The sequence below is a fragment of the Hibiscus syriacus genome, unplaced genomic scaffold (assembly GCF_006381635.1).
Source record: "Hibiscus syriacus cultivar Baekdansim isolate YM2019G1 unplaced genomic scaffold, ASM638163v2 tig00018474_pilon, whole genome shotgun sequence".
NCBI classification, from domain to species: domain Eukaryota; kingdom Viridiplantae; phylum Streptophyta; class Magnoliopsida; order Malvales; family Malvaceae; genus Hibiscus; species Hibiscus syriacus.
In genome coordinates this window covers 43354-63448 of record NW_024062436.1, presented here as the reverse complement: position 1 = coordinate 63448, position 20095 = coordinate 43354, and the positions used below count along the sequence as shown (strand labels likewise).

At 35.1% G+C, this 20095-nt stretch overlaps 3 protein-coding genes across 3 annotated transcripts; 1 reads left to right on the top strand and 2 right to left on the bottom strand.

Annotated features, from left to right (window-relative positions):
* The first annotated feature begins 700 nt into the window (after positions 1-700).
* Positions 701-3198, top strand: LOC120209221. Its single transcript, XM_039208280.1, has 2 exons — positions 701-1498; positions 3172-3198. Exon 1 carries the CDS (start codon positions 763-765, stop codon positions 1495-1497), a length of 735 nt encoding a protein of 244 aa, XP_039064211.1. The 5' UTR covers positions 701-762; the 3' UTR covers position 1498; positions 3172-3198.
* A 4070-nt stretch (positions 3199-7268) lies between these two features.
* LOC120209228 lies at positions 7269-8514 on the bottom strand. The gene is made up of 3 exons (XM_039208288.1): positions 7661-8514; positions 7500-7577; positions 7269-7416 (listed from the first exon to the last, which is right to left on the bottom strand). The coding sequence occupies exons 1-2, from the start codon at positions 8378-8380 to the stop codon at positions 7557-7559; spliced, it is 741 nt and encodes a 246-aa protein (XP_039064219.1). The 5' UTR covers positions 8381-8514; the 3' UTR covers positions 7269-7416; positions 7500-7556.
* A 6551-nt stretch (positions 8515-15065) lies between these two features.
* Positions 15066-15741, bottom strand: LOC120209227 (zinc finger protein GIS3-like). Its single transcript, XM_039208287.1, has one exon. The coding sequence runs from the start codon at positions 15690-15692 to the stop codon at positions 15066-15068; it is 627 nt and encodes a 208-aa protein (XP_039064218.1). The 5' UTR covers positions 15693-15741.
* Between the last annotated feature and the right edge of the window lie 4354 nt (positions 15742-20095).

The following is a 20095-nucleotide window of genomic DNA, read 5'->3' as shown; positions in this document are numbered from 1 at the left end:
TAGAGAATTTTTAGAATATAATTTAATTTGTAACTAGGGATGTGCATGAGACCCGAACTCGATGGGTTTTGACCTGACCTGGTCGGGTCGGGTCGAGTTTTTTTTAAAAGGTGATGTGCGGGTCGGGTCAGATTTAGTTTAGGGTGAAAAATACCCGGCCCGATCTGACCTGACCTGAAAAAAAATATAATTTTACCTTGAATATTTAGAAATAATTACAATAATACCCCTCTCTATATTATTTTTAATTAAATCACTGTTTTTATTGAATAAAATAATATTTATTTCTGGTCAGATCGGATCGAGTTTGAATTTTATCTCAAAAGTATAATCGCGTCGGGTCGGATCGAGTGAATGATGTAAAATTTTTGGGTCGAGTGGGGTTGGCCGAAACCCAACCCAAACCCGACCCATGCCCATTCCTACTTGTGATAACCATATATTAATAAAAATGTTTATTCCCTTAATTTTAAATTTTATGGAGTTAATCCTTTGTTGTTTGATGTGATTAGTTAAAATTCAATTGCCAAAACAGTTGCACTGAATTATATGACACTTACATATTACTATTATTTTAATAATTTTGCCTATATATGGCATTATCTTAATTATTTATATATTATTTTTTGACAATAACTATTTATATATTATATATACACGTAAATCTGATCCAAGTAATATTCTGTCCAAATAATAAAGATTTCACCTCCCATTGGCCATTGTCGAAACATGTTTCTATGGCTGAGGTGACAGTGCCGAGCTATGGCAATTGAAGTTTTGTCAGAGATTTCAAGCCCAAGGATCTCGTTTTCCAATGATCTCGACGGTGCAGATTCCATTGAAGAATGCCGCCATCGGAGATTAGACACGTCGCTACTGAATTCATCGTCGGATTTCGATTTCTGTTTCGAGAATACTAGTTTCGTTCAAGAACTACCCTCCGCCGATGAGCTCTTCTCCGATGGCAAGATTCTACCGATCGAGATCAAGCGAAAACCCTTCGTCCTTAGACAAGATCATCGTCGACCGGAGACGGTTGCGGCTAGTGTCTCGACGGACAACGCGGGGAAGGTCAGAAGGTTGAAAGAATTTCTATCGATGAGCATCGACGCCGAGGACGACAAGCCCGCATCGAAGTTTTTCTGGCAGTTCAAGAGAAGCAGCAGCCTCAACTGCGAGAGCACTCGAAGCAAAAGCCTAATCCGATCACTCCAATTCATCACGCGCAGCAATTCGACGGGTTCGGCTCCGAACCCGAAAGAAACGCAGCAAAAACATACCTTCCTGAAGCAGCCGTCTCTGTCGAGAAAATCATCGGCTACGTATTACACTGACGGGAATTCGACACAAAAGCCGCCATTAAAGAAGAGTTGTGGTACTGTTCGAGTCAGCCCTGTTTTGAATCTTCCGCATCCGATCATTTCGAATGTGAGTGCGAGTTTTTTCGGGTTGGGTTCTCTCTTCTGTAATGGTAAGGTTAAAAGGAAGAAGAGATGAAGAAAATTTTACAGTCGGGTTCCATGAAAGAGATGAAGTAGATCGTATCAGAAGCACATGGGGTGTCTGTGTTCAAGTTTTAACGTGAGTGAAAACAATTCATGAAATTGATGATGATGATGCATATGAACATGTAATTATTGTTATGGACCCATAGCATCAATCCTTCTTGCTTGTTGTTTTGATTGGTTTAAAAAACTCACAATGCAATAAGTAATTAGATTAGGACCCATATTAACGTGTCTTGTCTCTTGCTCGGTCTAAGAGATAACCAATCCCCTCCAATAATTATATAAATATGAGAAACATTCTTTTTAAAAAATATGTAATAATTTTTGAAAATTAATATCATCGAATGATTTTTGAAAGAGATTAAATAGTAAAAAATCGTAGATTTTTTTTATCGATTTTGTGTGAGTTTTATGATAAACTAAAATAATTCTTTTTGAAAAGTTAGAAGATAATAACGATATAGTCACACAATAAATGATTTAATGACTCAATAATAAAAGAAAAATATGAAAATTTTAGTGAGAAAATTGAAACTCGTAATCCAGTGACTATAGCAAGACAACGCTCAAAAGTTTAGTGGCTAAAGAGGTAGTTTACCCTAAATAAAATGGTTTAGACTAGAGGTGGCAAACGAGTCATGCAAATCGGGTTTGGGTCGGGTTATTTTGGACTGGGTTATTTATGGTCTATAATACATTCGGTTTAATTTTGTTTGTGTCAGATCGAATCTGGTTCGGGTGTACGATAAATCAGATCGGGTCGGGTATCAAGTCATGTCAATTTTCGGGTCGGTGATTATTGGATGAGTTATTTTTCGGTTCGGATCAATATCGAATTGGTTGATTTTTAGGTTGGATCAATATCAAATCGGTTAGATTTCGAGTCTGATCAATATTAGGTCAAGTAAATATCATATTGATTGATTTTCGGTGTAGGTCAACCTTTAGATCATGCCAATTCTTGTTGAATTGATTATAAGTCTAATTAAGTATATAAAGAATTATTGATATATTCTTGTAAAAAGTGGTTTCTTGTTTGTTAATCTTATCATTTATGTTTGATTTCAATTCTCAACCATTCAATATTTTGGATTAAACCAACATTTAGAAATGATAATTTGACACAAATACAATCCTATAATACGTAATAGAATTTGTTATCAAAATTTTATATTGATCTTGTATGAAAAGTTTATAATAATAACTATTTGATAAAGAAATAAAATTTTTAATAAAAAAATACTTCCAAATATAAATTTAAAATTTTTATTAAATTTTAAAAAAATAATGCATAACTTTATTTGTAAAGTTATAGTCGTAACATAAGTAAATTTTATATTATTTTTATTATAAATATAATATTGTTTCATTTGTTTTAGTTATTTTCTATTATTTTTATCATAAATCTAATATTTTTATTACAAGTAAGATAATTAAACTTTATTTATTAATTTTTTTAATCTAACAATCAGATTCTTACTTTTATATTCCTCTTATGTAATAACATAAGCAACCTTTCTATTATTTTTATTACAAATTTAATATTTTTAATAAATTATCAATTTTATTTAAATTAATTTATTATTCGGTTCAGATTGATTTCTGTTCGGGTTACTTTTGGTAGGGTTAAAATTCGGTTCGGGTTTCTTTCGGTCATGGTTAATTTCGTTTTCGGTTCGGGTTACTTTCGGTTTCGCTAAATTTTGGGTCAGATATGGGTCGAATATAAGATAAAACTTGATTATTATACTTGGGTTAATATCGAATATTGAATCAAATAAATCAATTTAAATAATCGAATTCGAATCAAATTTGTCAGGTCTAGTTTAGACATATAAAACACTACGACTACGGTGCTGGGGTGCTGGCAAGTCTCTTAGGTCGAGCATAACACTTCCCTATGGTGCTCTGCTTAAGCTTGGGATGAAAAATTAAGCTTCAGCCATGTGTATTTGAATTTTTAAATATTAGCTATTATTTTACATTGGTTTAAAACTGAATGGTTTTAGTGTCACATCGGAAACCGACCTTAGCTCAGTCGGTAGAGCGGGGACTATAGTTTGTAATCGCCGACATCCTTAGGTCGCCGGTCCGAATCCGGCAGGTCGGACTTTTTAAGTTGTTTTTCTTAATACGCTAGTTCATTAATAAGTCTTCTTCTAGAGGGAAAAACAGTCCCGAGGTAAATTTATTTTACCATTTACCGCAAGCTGCGCACTTATCTAGTAGTAAAAGTAAAATCTCTATTGCTCTTCTTCTTCCTCTTCTACCACGTTTCGTGGCTTTCGCCAGAGTTCTCTTTGACCGGATTCTGGTGCACACAAACAGAGAACTGGTCAGGGGCCGATGCCGTGTTGTTTGTGTGGGTTCCATATTCATTATTTTTTGTTTGAGGGATTACGTCATCCTGTGCTGCGTATGCCTGTTTTTAGTAGGATTGGCATGGGTCGGATTTTTGATCCACCCGATCAGAGAATAAAGGAGTTTCCACCATAGACCTGATATGACTAAAATAAGGTTTCACTCGACCCGACACGACCCGAATATATAATTTAGAAATTCGATCCGACTCGAAATAATAAAAAAATATTTTTATTTAATAAAAACTACGACTAAATTGAAAAAAAATTATATATAGAGAGTATTATTGTAATTATTCCTAAATATATAAGGTAAAATTATATATTTATTAAGGTCGGATAAAATATTTTTCACCCTAAACCCGATCCCAACCCGAATAATACACTTTAAAAAATCCTACCCAAATTCACATTTTTTTTAAAAAATTGACCCGATCGAGTCGAGTAAAAATCTATTGAGTTCGGATTGAGTGTACATCCCTAATTGTTAGGAGGAATAAGACCCCGCCAATAGTTATTACTGTTTAAATCTCTTTACAGGTGTTTCTTAATGTTGACAAAAATATGCGTCATTAAAGGTAAAACTAATAGCAAATCGGTTGAGTTATTGGAGTCGATAGTAAAAATAATTTAGCCCAAATCCTTTTATGTGGCACGCGAATGATCCGTTGTGGATGACACGTAATGGAACCATTAAATGAATAATGCTTTAATCTGACACGTTTCATCTGTTGATTCTTTGGGTTCAGAACATTATGCCATTTAAGATTGGGATTAAGTTTAAGCTAAGAACAATGTCATAATTTCAAGACAAATAAAAACACATCTGACCGCACGAATTAAGTAATTTTAGTGGTTAAAAAAATTATTATTATCTTTGAAGATTTTAGGTTCGAGCACCAACAATCGAAAGATATTTGAATATACCATTTGTAGATTAATAAAAATTAGCTGACCTATTCCCATATGTAATGGGATAAGGGGGAGGTAGAGTAGTAGACTGCCCCCAACGCTAGGTTAAGAGCAACTTCCATGGAAGACCTCCGACATTTATGAAAAAACACCTTTAATGTTGAACTAGATAATTATTTTGATCTTACTAGAATAAAATATTTTAAAGTTAATGCTCAAATTAAGAAATTAGACAAATTAAAAACAGAATCAAGATCAAATTACATTAAATGAAAATCCAAGGAAACAAATCATACTCAAGTAATGATCAAAATAGAAGAAAACAAAATAGGGTTCAAGCGCCACAAATACATAACTTTACAAGGATCCATGCACTAATTATACCAAATTTGTTAATTACTACGTAGAGACTTCCGTTAAGTGTTAACGACAAATGGCTATATTGAAACCATTTAAATAATTCAGTGGTCATATTTACACAAATTTGAAAATGATAGTCATTTTGTTACTTAGCTCATATTTATGTGGTCATTTATGTAGTTGACCCAAATTTAAATTTCTTTTGAAATATTTTTTATAATATTTCATTTTAAGGTGAAAAAAATCTATGTGAGCGAAAATTAATAGTTAATAATGTTTCACTACAAAATAAGAATATTTTTTCTTTAAAATGAAATATTAAGAGTCGAACTGCTATAAGAAAAAATAAAGATTAAAATAATTATTTATCAAATATTATAATTCTTTTTATCCTAAAACAAAATGTTGAACAAAAATATTATAAAAAATAATAATTAAAATAACTATTTTAATAAATATTAAGGATTAATTTTAACATTATGCCTAATTTAAAATCCTAACAACACATCTAATAAGCAAAGGATAGTAAAGGGGGCTAGGAGAGAATATGATCGGACAAGTTTTCATGCTCAATTTGATTAATTAAATCAAAGAGCAGCCTCTCACAATATGGGTAGACATTTCTAATTATTTTAGACAACCGTCGGATGCAGTCAGGAAGGTATAGTCGATTACAGTCGACGGTGTCAGAAGGAGAGGACGACCAAAGAGGAAGTGGGTAGACTACTTGAGATTTGATTTGAAGGATTTAACTCTTACCGAGGACTTAATCTCTGATAGGAAAGTATGGAGACTTAAGACTAGTATAGTCAAGTAGTATGTATCACAACCATAGGGTGTAGCATCTCTGTCTTTTTTTAATGTATTTCTTCTTTTTAATGCATTTCTTCTTTTTAATGCCTTTGTAGTAATTTTCATGACTTCTACTTTTTATACGTTTATGTCATTAGAATTTATGAAGACTTAGAACTAGGATAGCGAAGTAGTGTTGCCTTAGTTTAGGTTTTAACCTATTTGACTTTATTCCTTCTCGTAGCTTGTTATCGCTGACTTCTGTGTATTATGCTCTTCATGTTTCCTCTTTTTAAATTTAGTAGGGTCTTACGTTCCTGTCTATATGCAGATATTTTTACGCAGTGATTTATTTACAGAGATTACTTCCTATTATATACGTGCATATGAAGACTGTTCAACTATGTATTTATTTATTTATTTATACATGCATCGTATTTTATCTTTATTTTTAATTTACTGACTGCCGGAGGTCTTCTACGTAAGTTGTTCTCAACCTGGCGTTGGGGGGCAACCTACTACCCTACCTCCCCTTATCTCATTGCATATGGTAATAGTGTTTTGTTGTTGTTGTTGTTGATCACAAGCTTTTAAGATTATCTCACAAAGGTGATTAACTAATTGAGCAACTCGAACTTGATTCAATAAAAGTTTGATAAAAACTCTATTCAGGTTAATTCGATTCGAACTCAAGCTCGACTCAAGACCTTACCGAATTGAATTGAGCAAAGTGAAACTCGACTCGATAAGTTCGCGTACAACTCGTTAATTTTTTTATATAATTTTTTAGTAGTTATCTTAAAAAATTATTTCATACACTCAAAATAAAAAAATTATTTATTATTTTAATGCATTTGTAGATTATTAATTTGGAGCGACTTTAAAATTACTTCATACACTCTTTTGAAATAAATTTTGGTTAAATTTATTAATTTATGTTTATAGTATTAATAGATTTTACTTATAATTAAAAAAATAAGGTGAAAATTTCGGTGAGCTTAACAAATAATGAGGCAAGCAATGAGCATCGAGTTTAACGATTAATGAGCAACAAGTTTTATTAACGACCACGAGTCGAACAAAATTTTAACGAACTTCAAGAGCAACAAAATCTTTTAACAAACACTGTCCAACTCACGATCGACTTGGTCACTAAGCAACCCTAATCTCACACATTCACAACATACATCATAACTCATAGTTAAGTGAAACTCAAACTCTAATATTAATCAAAGTATTAATGAAAACTTAACTAACTAAATTATAATCGAAATTTACTAGTTGAGCATCATCTCCTACCAACACTTTCTATTTAGAAACCAACACTTTGCTCACAAGTTCATTCAATTAAGATTGAAGAGGAGGAAGAAGAGGAAGAATGAAGATCATAATAAAACTGAAACTAAAGCTTCCTTTTAATGAAATTCCCAGTTCATAAAGGTCTGAAATTTTCCTCCCAGCTTGTTGCTGCTCCGTAATTACTTCTGTAAAAAGAAGGTTATCAAAATCAAGCTCATGAATTTAGGTTCTTTAACACTACAGACCAACAATTTCAAATTTTTCTTACCTTGCCGTTTTCGCCGGTCTCCGGGACGTTGTACGAATCCTCCAATACCTCCGACAGCTACATTCTGGGAAACAAAGACTGCGACCCAATAGAGAAAATTCAAAGTGAATAATGAAAAAAGAGAAAGGATTGTAGAAAACAATGGCGGAAAATTAACTCACATCCAATTGTTTCTGAACGTGGCGTGCCCGTTTCTTCGGTCTACTCGGAGGGCGACGCCCGGTTATCGCCATGAAGTCCTGCTCGATCTCTTTCTTTGAAAGTGAGACCAAGAATTTCGGTCGTGGTCTTTTCTTATCGGCCACTGCCGCCAACGGAGGACTATAAATGTTGTTAGCTCCTTCCCCGACAATCGTAGTCTGCGACGCGGCACGTCTTTTCCGGAGATTCCACGGCCTCTTCGCTTCCACCTCTACAGCCGGCGATTCCTCCTCCTCTATCTCTTTTCCCTTCCGTTTACTCTCCTTCAACTCATCGTCAACGGGAACTTCGTCTCTAAAAACCGCACCCATGATATCGTCCGCCGCTGTTTTCAGATCCTTCATGATCTCCTCTCTAACCGCCCCGATCCCCTCCGCCGCCTCTCCCGTTGACATCTTCAACTGGCCCTCCCTTCCACAATCGTGTTTCTTGGGACACGACTCCTGTTCCGGCCGTCGCATTCCACCACCCTGTATCGAAATCCCGAAGGCAGATCGGCGTACCCGTATCACATGACGACGGGGACGGCGCAATGAGTCGGCGGGAGCGGAAGCATCACCGAGCTTGAGATGCGTTTGATTGCTCCACTTCAAACAAGGCAGGTTGAAATTATGCAGTGGCTTCGATCTCTCGGGTTCCATCGCCTTGTCTCTCTCATTAGAATACACCATTGATCGCATCCAAAAGATGGAGCGAGCTTAAACTCGAAAACCCCAGGGAAAAAAAAAGATGAACCTTTTTTGTTTGAATTCGTTTAGATAATCGCCGGGAAGCAAAGCTAAGTGATTGAGAGGTTTTGATTTATAGAATAGTGCAGGAGGGCGACTTTAAGCTTTGACGTTTGGGTTATGAGATTTTTTCTTCTTCATGAATTTGGAAGTAGGTGTTTCGAGTGGGCTAGTGGTTGGGTTCGGCCATGACACAGTTCCAAGAATTCGTTCTGATTCGTTTGGATTGATTCGAGTCACATACCTAATTTTAATGACGAGCCTCTCACAGATATTTTACATATACAAGAACTCGAAGCTAAGATTTTTTACTTATACAAGAACTCGAAGCTACTCAAACCGTAAGAAAATGTTAATTAATAACTATGCTTTAAAATCAGCAATGGCCGACTGGTTAATTAATAACTATGCTTTCATGGTTGTGAATTTTGTTGGCCTTAATTTATTTGGTCCTGGCCCGATGTTGTGGAAATGAGCCCAGTCCTTGTGGTTAATTTGTTTCAAACTTATAATATATTTTTTGTCACTTCAACTTATATGATCCAATCAAACTAAACTGCTCATATCAAAATGGGTGCATGTTAATGTGGCCATTTTCCATCATTTCTATTCTACTTAAAAGGATTGGCTGATAAGGGCAGAGTTAGAAAATTTATTGAGGGTAAAATTTAAAAGTTGTACGAAGATTTCTTTTAAGTGGATGAAAATAAATAATTGATGTTAATTTATATTTAAAAGTATCAATATTTTTTAAAAAATATGTCAATTTTATTTTATGTGTACAATTTTTATGTTAAAAGTATCAATGTCACACTCCAATTATGAGGTTAAATTTTTCGTAATTTAATTCCGGGGATTAAATTAAAATTTTGGTAAATTTTGGGGAGTAAAATGAAATTTTAATTAATTTTGAGTCTAAAATCAGAAAATTTTAAAACTAGAAAGACTTACAACATAATTTTACCTTTTCCCCGTTTTGGATGGTTTATCGGGAAAACCTTGATCGTCAATTCGTTAATGACCAATGCCCCGTTTGCTACACCGCCCATATCATTGTGTTCGTGGTGTCGTCTCGAGTCTAACGGTGGTCGTTTCGTTGTCTACATCGTCGGCGTGTAGAAGGGTGAACGAAATCAAATTCTCGACGTTATCAAATCGAGCCATTCGTCGAGGTGAACCGAGCCTGGTAAGTGTCTTAAAACACTTTAAAATGATTTTTAAAGTTTTTACGAATTTTTACGACGCCCGAAGTCGCAACACATGCCCCCACCTGACCCATCTGACTTGTATCTGACCCGACCCGTAACCCGTCGGCTCAAACCCATAATCAAACCGACCCAATCCGAACGTATTGACGCAAACTAGTCCAGTCGAGCCACACCACACCGCATTGCACTTTATTGCAAAGCATCGCTAATCGCACCGTTAGCCGTTGTTTGATCATCATCGTTGATCGTTGACCAACATTGACTTTTCTTGAAACCTTCCTTCTAACATTTTTAAACATCCTAAGTCCAATTTTACAGTTCGTTTTGCCAAATTCTGACACGAAATCTCTAAATCGAGCCCATTAATCCGAAAAGGCTTAGTCATTTTAGCATTTGATTTAGGATTAATTTTTCATGAAGGTACCTCTCTGACCGAGGGTCAACTAGATTCAGTTTTTCACGTCTGATAGACCAGCACGTTCCACGTTCTTTGAGAGTGACTAGTGGGTTTCCGTAAATTATTTAATTAAAGTCTGTTATTTATTTTCTATTAGGATTTTAAGATTGTTTTTTTGATTTCGTAGGGTTTAGCACTACCGTTGATCTTGATAGGTAGACTCGAGAGTAGGCTACCATCCCAGACTTTTAAAATCAGTACATGTGTGTTCCTATTTGGTGTTAAGTATTGTTTTAAATTATCTGTCTAAACTGTTTTGAAATATAAATATTCTGATTGCATGACATTTGTTTTACCGAATACTCAGACTTATGATCTCTGATTTATCGTATTTTTTATATGATATTTGGTTACCATATTTCTTTATCTGATTCTGAAAAATGGCAAGTTTTAATGTTTTACTTAATTAAATTATCGTTTCACTTAAATTCATGCATATTTACTATCATTGGGTGTAACGCCCCGAATCTTGGGTTATAAGTTTTAGGTAAACCTGAGATAGGTATTGGATTAATTTCTAGCTTGGGAAAATGTTCGACCCAAAATAAAGTGGATTTGGGCTTGAGATAAGCCCAATAGAGGGTAAAAATGATGTTTTTAGGTTACGGCAAAAACCAAGAGGGCCCAGAATGTTTAGACCCTTGTTCAAAATAAAGGCTAATCACCAGTTATGAAATAGTGATCTCACTTCTGATCCTTGCTTCTCTTTTTCTTTACCTTTGTCTTCTTCTCTCAAGATCCCTTATTCTTCTTCTTCCATTGTTTTTTTAAGTAAAAGGTGAAAACTTTAGTTCCCTTCAAGCATTTTTCACCAACACCAAGGTAAGAAATGAAATCTACATTCCATGAGCTTTCTTTCAAGTTCTCAATTTCATCTTTCTACCTTAGTTTCAAAATATGGGTTTAGTAGGGGTTTTAGGAACCCAAGCATTTCCAGTTTAGGGAGATTTAAACCTCTAGAAGTATTTTAAATACTCCTTTGAGCTTTCCATCAATGTTAGTAATCTTTGCTTTGATTTTTAGTAGAGATGGAGATTGGAGAGAGAGAGCTCCAAAGCTAAGGGAAGGACAAACTTGTTCTAGGTTGAGCCTTGGACACTCCCAATAGCCTAAAATCATCAGGTAACTCACTAATGGCTTATCTATACTACATGTAGCTCATTTAAATGAGATTGGTAAGTTGTATAGGCTTGAAGCATGTTCATGGTAGATTGCATCACTTGTATGTTTTCAGTATGTTTAAAAACTCTTTATATCCCTTAATATCAAATAAAACACTTAAATTCTTGTTGGGGGCCTTAATGGGACATTTGGGGTTGAAATATAAGATTTTTTATGTCAAAAAGAGTACCTAACAACGATGGTTTTGATATTGTATGAACAATATCGATATTATTCATCAGTCAAGCATATATTAGAAAGATTTACAAGGGAAGTATCAATACTCATGCATGAAGTATCGATACTGAGACCCTGATTTCGATACATATCAGGTTAGTATCGAGACTCATAACTCAATATCCAATCGGTACTCACATAAAGTACCGATACCTTACCGAGCGTACATGTGGGTGTATGGTTAAGGGGAACCTACATATTCTAGGGTTTGGATGTGGGTAGTGTTCATGTTTTAAAAATCATGTTTTATAAATAAACTTTTTATTAAAATATATTATATGTATGTTTTTATACACTGTAAGGAGCACACTGTACTTTTTAACTCATTCTTTAATTTTTAACTCATTCTTTAATTTTTAACTTTTTAGATAGTACCAAACAGTAGGCTAGCGAACTTGGCATCAAGAAGACCAATCTCTCCTCACTTTTGTATCAATGTATATTTATGTATGCCCTTTTTGCTATACTTTGGTGACACGTCTTTTTACTACTATCTTCACGCATCTGTATTATCGATATTTTGCTTCTAGCATTGATATCTCTGTATATTTACCTTATGGACTTTTCTGATGGTTATATATTTCAATAATTTACCGTTACATGATTTTATTTACTGAAATTGATTTTAAATGAGTTTAGAATTTGGAAATGATTTCAGTACAAGACATGTGACCTTCTAGATTCGGGCCTACCGTCTAGGTCGGGTCTAAGGGGTTACAATCAATATTTTATAATTAAATATGTAAAATTTATGAATATTTTTAAGTGTATGAACATTTGTCAAATAAAATTTATTGATCGAAATAAGTTTGTTTTTCATTGACCTTTGATGTTTTACTTTTTTTTTATTTAGATGGAGAGCTGCATTCCATAAAGATTTTGGATGATGATTTATTTATTTATTTTTTTTGTGAGGAGATGAAATAGAGGTAGAAGAATATAATCAATAGAGGTGAGAGAGTAGGAAGAGAGAGAGAATCTTATCCCTCGACGTTATCGAATTGAGTTCTCCATTGTTCAACGAGGTAAACTGAGTCTTGTAAGTGCCTTAAAATGCTTTTTAATAATTTTTATGAATATTTCTGATGTCTAAATATGTCACACTACCGCCACTATGCATGGGGGAGGTCCACCACTTGGTGGGCTTCCAGAAGCTGGTCAGACCCGACCCACTGTCCCGATTCAGCCAGGTCGTAACGACCCGTCTGGCTTGTATCCGACCTGTAACCCGTCAGCCCAAACCCAGAATTGAATCGGCCCAATCTGAACTTGTTCAATTGAGCCGAACCGTGCCGACCTGAATCAATCCAATCGAGTTACACCACACCGCAATGTCAACTGCATCGTATCACACTACACCATTGACTATGCCATTTGACCGTTGACCGACGTTGCTCGTTAACCGGCGTTAACTTTTTGAAACCTCTCTTTTGATTTTTTCGACGTCCTAAGCCCGATTTTGCGTTATATTTTACCAAATTTTGACCTCAAATCCCCAAATCGATCTCATTAATCCAAAAAAGCTTAGTATTTTTAGCATTTCTGCTTATTTATTTGGGATTTAATTATGAACTTGATATGGGATTAATTTTTCATGAAGGTACCCGTGACTCCCCTGACCGAGGGTCGACCAGATCTGGTGCTTTCCGTTCGATAGATCAACACGTTGCACGTTCATCGATAGTGACTAGTAGGTTTTTCTGATTCGTAAGGTCTAACACTTTCACTGATCGTGATTGGCAGTCCCGAGAGTATGATACTATCCCAGACTTTTATGTTTTAAACTTTATGTTTGAACTGTTTTGAAATATAAATATTATGACTACATGACATATGTTTCATCGCATACTCTGATGTCTGATCTCTTATTTATCGTATATTTCTAATATGATATCTGGTTACCATATTTATGTACATGATATTGAAAAATTGTATGTTTTGATGTTTTATTTAATTAAATTGTTGTTCTCACTTAAATTCATGCATATTTACTATCATTAGGGGATATGATTGGAGGAAGTATCTAAGGCCTAGTCTATGACATGTAAGGCCTTACCGTAGGCTCCTCTGCTTTGTGCATTGGCTAAGACCTTATCGCAGGCCCTCATGCTATCAGCATAAGGTCCTTACTGGGCGTACATGTGGGTGTATGGTTCAGGGGAACCTACACATTCTGATGTTTAGATGGGGGTATTGTTCATGTTTTAAAAATCAGGTTTTATAAATAAACTTTTTATCAAAATATATTATCTGTATGTTTTTATACACCTAAGGAACACATTGACTTTTTAGCTCATTCTTTAATTTTTAACTTTTCAGATAGTACCAGATAATAGGCTAGCAGACTTGGCATCAAGAGGACCGATGTATCCTCACTTGTGTATCACTATATATTTTTGTATGCCCTTTTTGCTATACTTTGGTGACATGTCTTTTTACTAGTATCTTCACGCTTCTGTCTTATCGATATTTTGTTTCTAGCGTTGATATCTCTGTATATTTACTGTATGGACTTTTATGATGGTTATATATTTCAATATTTTACCGTTACATGGATTTTATTGACAAAAATGGATTTTAAATGAGTTTAGAATCTAGTATTGATTTCAGTATAAGACATGTGACTGTCTAGAGTTGGGTTTACCGTCTAGGCCGAGTCTAGGAGGTTATAATCCATATTTTATATTTAAATATGTAAATTTTATGAAGATTTTTTAAGTGTATGAACATTTTTCAAATGAAATTTATTGATCGAAATAAGTTTGTTTTTCATTGACCATTGATGTTTTATTTTTCTTATTTAGATGGAGAGTTGCATTCAATAAAGATTTTGGATGATTTTTTTTTGAGGAGATGAAATAGAGGTAGAAGAATATAATCAATAGAAGTGAGAGAGTAGGAAGAGAGAGAGAGAGAATCTTCACCCTCATGTTTGTTTGATGAACTTTTATGTTGATCCTTTGATGTTTAGTGTTTGGCTGAGGATCATCATGCATGTTAGTATGCTGGCAGACTACACAAGTATAACTAAAAGACTTAGTAATATGAATTTTGGAGAATGATCCCAATAGAGAATAATTATGATGATTATGTAATATCTCTAGAATTGAGAAATTTTTATTGTTAGAGATTTAATAATTTTTGGAGGAATTTGTTTTGAGTTATAATAAAAGATAGTCTGCTACGCTCGACGAATATCGATGAGTATCATTAACTATGAGTATTATTAATTTAATTTATATAAATTTAAAATTATAAAGGTCTCAATGTATAATTCTAAATTAGTTAAAAAAATAACGGTAAATTATTTAGAATAAATGTTAAACTATATCATTGATCACCTAATTATTTTTTCTTTTCATTTTGATTACTTTTTTTGAAATTTTATCAATCAAAACATTCAACTAATTAAACTTGTTTAATTAAATCACTTGTTGTTGATATTTAACGTATAACTTGAATTTGTTTTAGTTATAATAAGTATCAAAGAATGCGAGTGTGTGCAGTTTATAGGTGAAAATAAATAAATAATTTTTTAAAAATGTACAGAGAAAAAACTAAGTATGATACAGAATCAAGGCGGAGATGGTGCAAGACTAAGATGCAAATCCGAGCTCAGCGAATCATCAAAACTACTGCCACCATGGTCTCCTTTTGTAAACCTACTCAAAGAGGGGCCATCAAAGGTCCTTCCATGGTTGGCCCCACCACCGTCACCACCACCATAAGATACTCCTGCTGGCGCCCTCCCACCACCGGCAGTTGGAATCAAACAACCGAGCGAGTAGTGGAAAAGCGGAGGAGGCCCTCCTCGTGGTAAGTAAACCCAAGATGGCCCCGTTGAAGCTGGCACCACAAAGGGTGCAGCCGAGGCCAACAGATGCGGCGGAGGAGCGAAAGCAGAGATCATAGGATTCGTGGCTTGCATCTGAGCACGCTTCAGCTGCTGCCTTTCCTTTTTATGAGCATTTTGGTGACCCCCCAAGGCCTGGGAGTTGGCGAACCCACGGCAACAATACTGACACTCGTATTTACGTTCACCTGAAGGAGTCCCGGACGGTGGAGCTTTGACCGTGTTCGTAATGGTTATCGATTCCGACCCACCGTCGTCTTCGGATATGTTGAAGCCAAAGAGCTTTAGACGAGTAGCGGCGGCGGCCGTGTTGCTTTTGGTGTTAACCAGGTACTCTAGCTCCGCCATGCTATAAAATAAGATACAGAGAGGAAAAGAGAATAGAGAAAAGAAGGCAGCTATATGGTGAAGTAGTGTAAGACTTGCATGTGTGGGGGTATATATATATATATATATATATACAAGATGAAAATCAAGTAAGAGTTGCATGTGAGGGGGCGAGTGAGCGTAGGCTTAAAATTTTAAATTATTATATATTTATTCAATCCCATAAAAATTGTATTTTGTTAATTTTTAAAAAGTTAAAATTTTTAATATTTGACTATAATTATTTTAAATATTTTAAGTAATTAAATTTTATAAAATATATTTAAAAACTATTGAAAATTTTTAAAATATAGTTTTACATATTTTTATGAATTATAAATTTTAAATAATAAAATAATTAGTCAAAATTAAAAAATAATAAAAAATCAATAATAGATCATTTTATAGGACAAAAAGAATATAATTTTTATTAAAATTTTATTTTCACACCTTTTAGAATTTTAAACACTCTATTAAGTTTAATTTTCAATAATTGTTTTAGGATGTTTGCGTGATTGACGTTAAAACTATATGTGTCTATGTGGATTCCAATAAGCAGGTAAGAGATGGGACGGCTGTGATGACTCGTTCATGTATCCGTTTGTGTAGGGACAATATTTATATAAAGTTAGAAAAAAAAGACGTAATTAAAATTATTAATTATAGATTTCGAGTGTTTTTCTCGAAAAATTATTTTTTAAATTTAATATTCTTTATCAGGCATCGTTCAGATTATATTTCTCGATCTAACATTATTTGTAGAAAGGTGCGCCCTTAAAGCGCGTTGTACGCTGATTTGGCGTCACGTATGGTAAGACGCGCCCCTGAGGCACGCCTTATGCTGACATAGAATACACGTGTGTAAAGCGCGGCCCCTGGGGCGCGCCTTAGGCTACGTGGGAGTATAGCGTAGGGCAGGTGTCGCGCCTTACCTTTAATTCTGACACAATTATATTAGGCGCGGACCAGGGGCCGAGTCTTAATTTTATCTGATATAATTATGTAAGGCGTGATGCAGGTACCGTGTCTTGTAGCTTTTTCCAGCTATAAATACTCTTTCCCCCCGATACCCTCACATCTCCTCTTAACAGAAAAAAATTAATACAAAAATTCGACAATCTTCTCATATTTGATTCAAAAGTTCGTGCGGTTTTTCGTTATAAGGTAATTTTGTGATAATTTTTTATTATACTTATTGTTTATTATGATTATTTGAAAAAATATTCTAGTAATTGTTGTTAATTAATTTCTGTGTTTGTAAAATTAGAAAGCTGGAGAATACGTCGAAATAGTTTTGCGGTACATGTAATAATATAAAATTATATTATTTAAATTATTTACGTTTATGTGTTATATTTTCGTTCATATATTATTTATTTAATCAGGTTTGTTTCAGTTGTTTTTTTACAGATATAATATTGTCACACTTTTAAACTCAAAGAATGGCGCGATTTTCAGCTATTGTTTATTATGATAGTGAAATTCGAGAAGATGAAATCGGCGTTGTTTTTGTATCAAATGAGCGTGTTAAAATATCATTCAAGAGAAATATAACTCTTGAGGAGCTGATAACGAAGATTTCGAGGAAGATTCATGTTGGAAGTAGTAGAAGAATGTCGTCGTTGCAGTACAAATTTCCAACATCATTGTTGCCATTAACTTATATAGCGTTCGAACTTTTGAACAATGATTATGTGGAAATAATGGTTGAAGCTCAAAGTAATTATTCAGACGCCGATATTGAGATGTATGTAAATTTTGTTCAAGTGCGTGTTGTTCGGGATCAATCATTAAGCTCCCACTATGGGCTGGCTGAACATGTTGACAGCCCGACGACAATAATGTGTAATGCTTTTAATACCATAATAGAGAGACATTCATCCGCAACTCCTTACGATATGTACCGAGGTGGGTCGACGAACAATCCGTATGGTAACATCGCGTCCAGTTCAAAGGGAAGACATTCATCTGCAAATCCCTTTGACCTTAATATGGAGATGCTATCGACGCAACAATCTGTGCAGTTTCCATTTCACACGATGACTTCAAGCTCTAGGAGGAGGCATTCGATTGTGAGCTTTTGCGATCTCAATGTCGATATGCCTTCTAGTTCAAGGGGAAGGAGTGTAAGTAGTAGGTTCTTCGACCTAAATGTAGAGAGCATGGAGAAACCATCATCTCCACCAGAAGAACCTCTTTGTGAGCCTGGTGCGGATGGTGCTGAGACTGGACTATTCATTCACCCATAATCACCGCAATTCAACTTCGATGATGATGATGATGTAGATGAAGTTCCAGGAAATGTGGCACAAACTGACCCTCCAACACACATGTATGAAGTTGATTATGGTGCAATGTATGGGCCAAAATTTACTGATATGCCTCATCTCGGTGACTATGGATATTACTCATCAATAAATAATGGTGAGTTATCTTGAGGCATGGAGTTTTCAAGCAAAGAAGAAGCGGTGATGGCTATAAAAAATACAATATCCATAATTCTATTCAGTCCAGAGTCGACCGCTCTACGACCGAAAAATATGTAATTTACTGTGCCTGACGCAAAAACGGATGCAATTGGATGGTTCGCGTATCGAAGAGGAAGAGGAAAAACAACATATGAGAACTAATAGTATACAACAATTTTCACACATGTTGTGTTGGAGGGGTCAACCAAGATCATCCCAGCTTGGACTCTGAAATGATATACAAGCCATCATGCCCATGGTAAAAACAAGCTCTCATATAGCTGTTGCAGTGTTGATTTCAGATATACAATCGCAGTATGAGTACGATGTCTCCTATAAAAAAGCTTGGTTGGCAAAACAAAATGCCATTTTCAAACTTCATGGCGAATGGGATGCATCTTACAACGAACTTACAGGCTGGTTTAGGCTGGTGCGGAGGTTGAATCCTGGGACAATTGTGGACTTCGAAACCTCCTATGCATCATAATGATCGAGTTCTCCGCGATCGATGCCAATTATATCGGGTTTTTTGGACTTACCCACAGTGCGTTAATGATGTCAAATACTACAAGCCTGTGGTCCAGATTGACGGGACTTTCTTGTATGGAAAATACAAGCAAGTTTTATTATTGACAGTTGTCCAAGATGGCAATTGCAACATTCTTCCAGTTGCTTTTGCTATTGTCGAAGTAGAAAATACATATTCTTGGGTTTTTTTCCTCCGAAATTTACGTGCACATGTTGTCACAAGGGAAAAAATCTGTGTCATTTCAGATCACGGAGCTGGGATCAAAGCAGCAATGGAGGCTTTGGGTCCAATGTGGCAACCACCCTTTGTCCAACATAGGTATTGTCTCCGACACATTGCTGCAAACTACCATGGAAGATACAAGAAGAATGATGAGCGCCAATTACTTGTGCGCATGGGTAAGTGAAACTGATGTAGTTTGTTTTCTTTCGATCATTTTGATCAGGTTAGTAAGTTATACATTTTTTGATCAGGTTACGAGCTACTTCCTCGAACGTATGAATCAATACTTCAAGATTTGCGGGCGAAGAACGATGAAGGATACGATTACATCAACCTCATCGATAAAGAAATGTGGACGAACGCATATGATGGTGGATACCGATATGGACACATTACGACCAACTTGGCAGAGTCAATTCAACCTTAAAAGGTGCACGTCACTTACCTATAGCGACTTTGGTAAAGACTACATATTTTCGTTTGGGGGTGCTTTTTACGAAGCTCGGGGGATAAGCTAAAACCTGGATGCAAGGCAGTTATGTCTATCACCCTAGATTAGTTGCAGATCTACAGAAAAAAATTGTTGCATCAAATGGAATGTCTATAGCAAGCTTCTCTAGAAGACATGAAATGTTTCGTGTCACAGAGTTGTCGCGACCTCTTCAAGGGATTGAAGTTGTGTCATTAAGAGTAAATCTAAGGGATAGAACGTGCGACTGCAGGTTTTTCAAGCTCTGAAGTATACATGCTCTCATGTGATAACAGTTTGCTCGCATACACGTTAAGACTATAACCATTTTTTGGATCTCGTATACTTACTATATGAAGTTTTTAAGGTATACGAATTTGAGTTCCCCCCATAGGTAATGACAAAGACCCTGATGAGGTACAAGATTGGTTTTCGATTGTACCAAATCCGAGTTTATTGAGGGAGCGTGGTCGTCCAAAATCCAATCGAATTCATTGCGATAAGGATATTCGAGAAAGATCTAGACAAGACAGAAGATGTGAGCATTGTAGAAACTCAGGACACACAAGAAAAACATGTCCACTTCTTTTGTCATCAATTAACAATTGATGAGGAAATGATGTAGTTGTTTATCAAATAATAATTATTGTACTTTAATTTGTATTTACTTCAAGTTAATGTTATTCGATAACCGCTG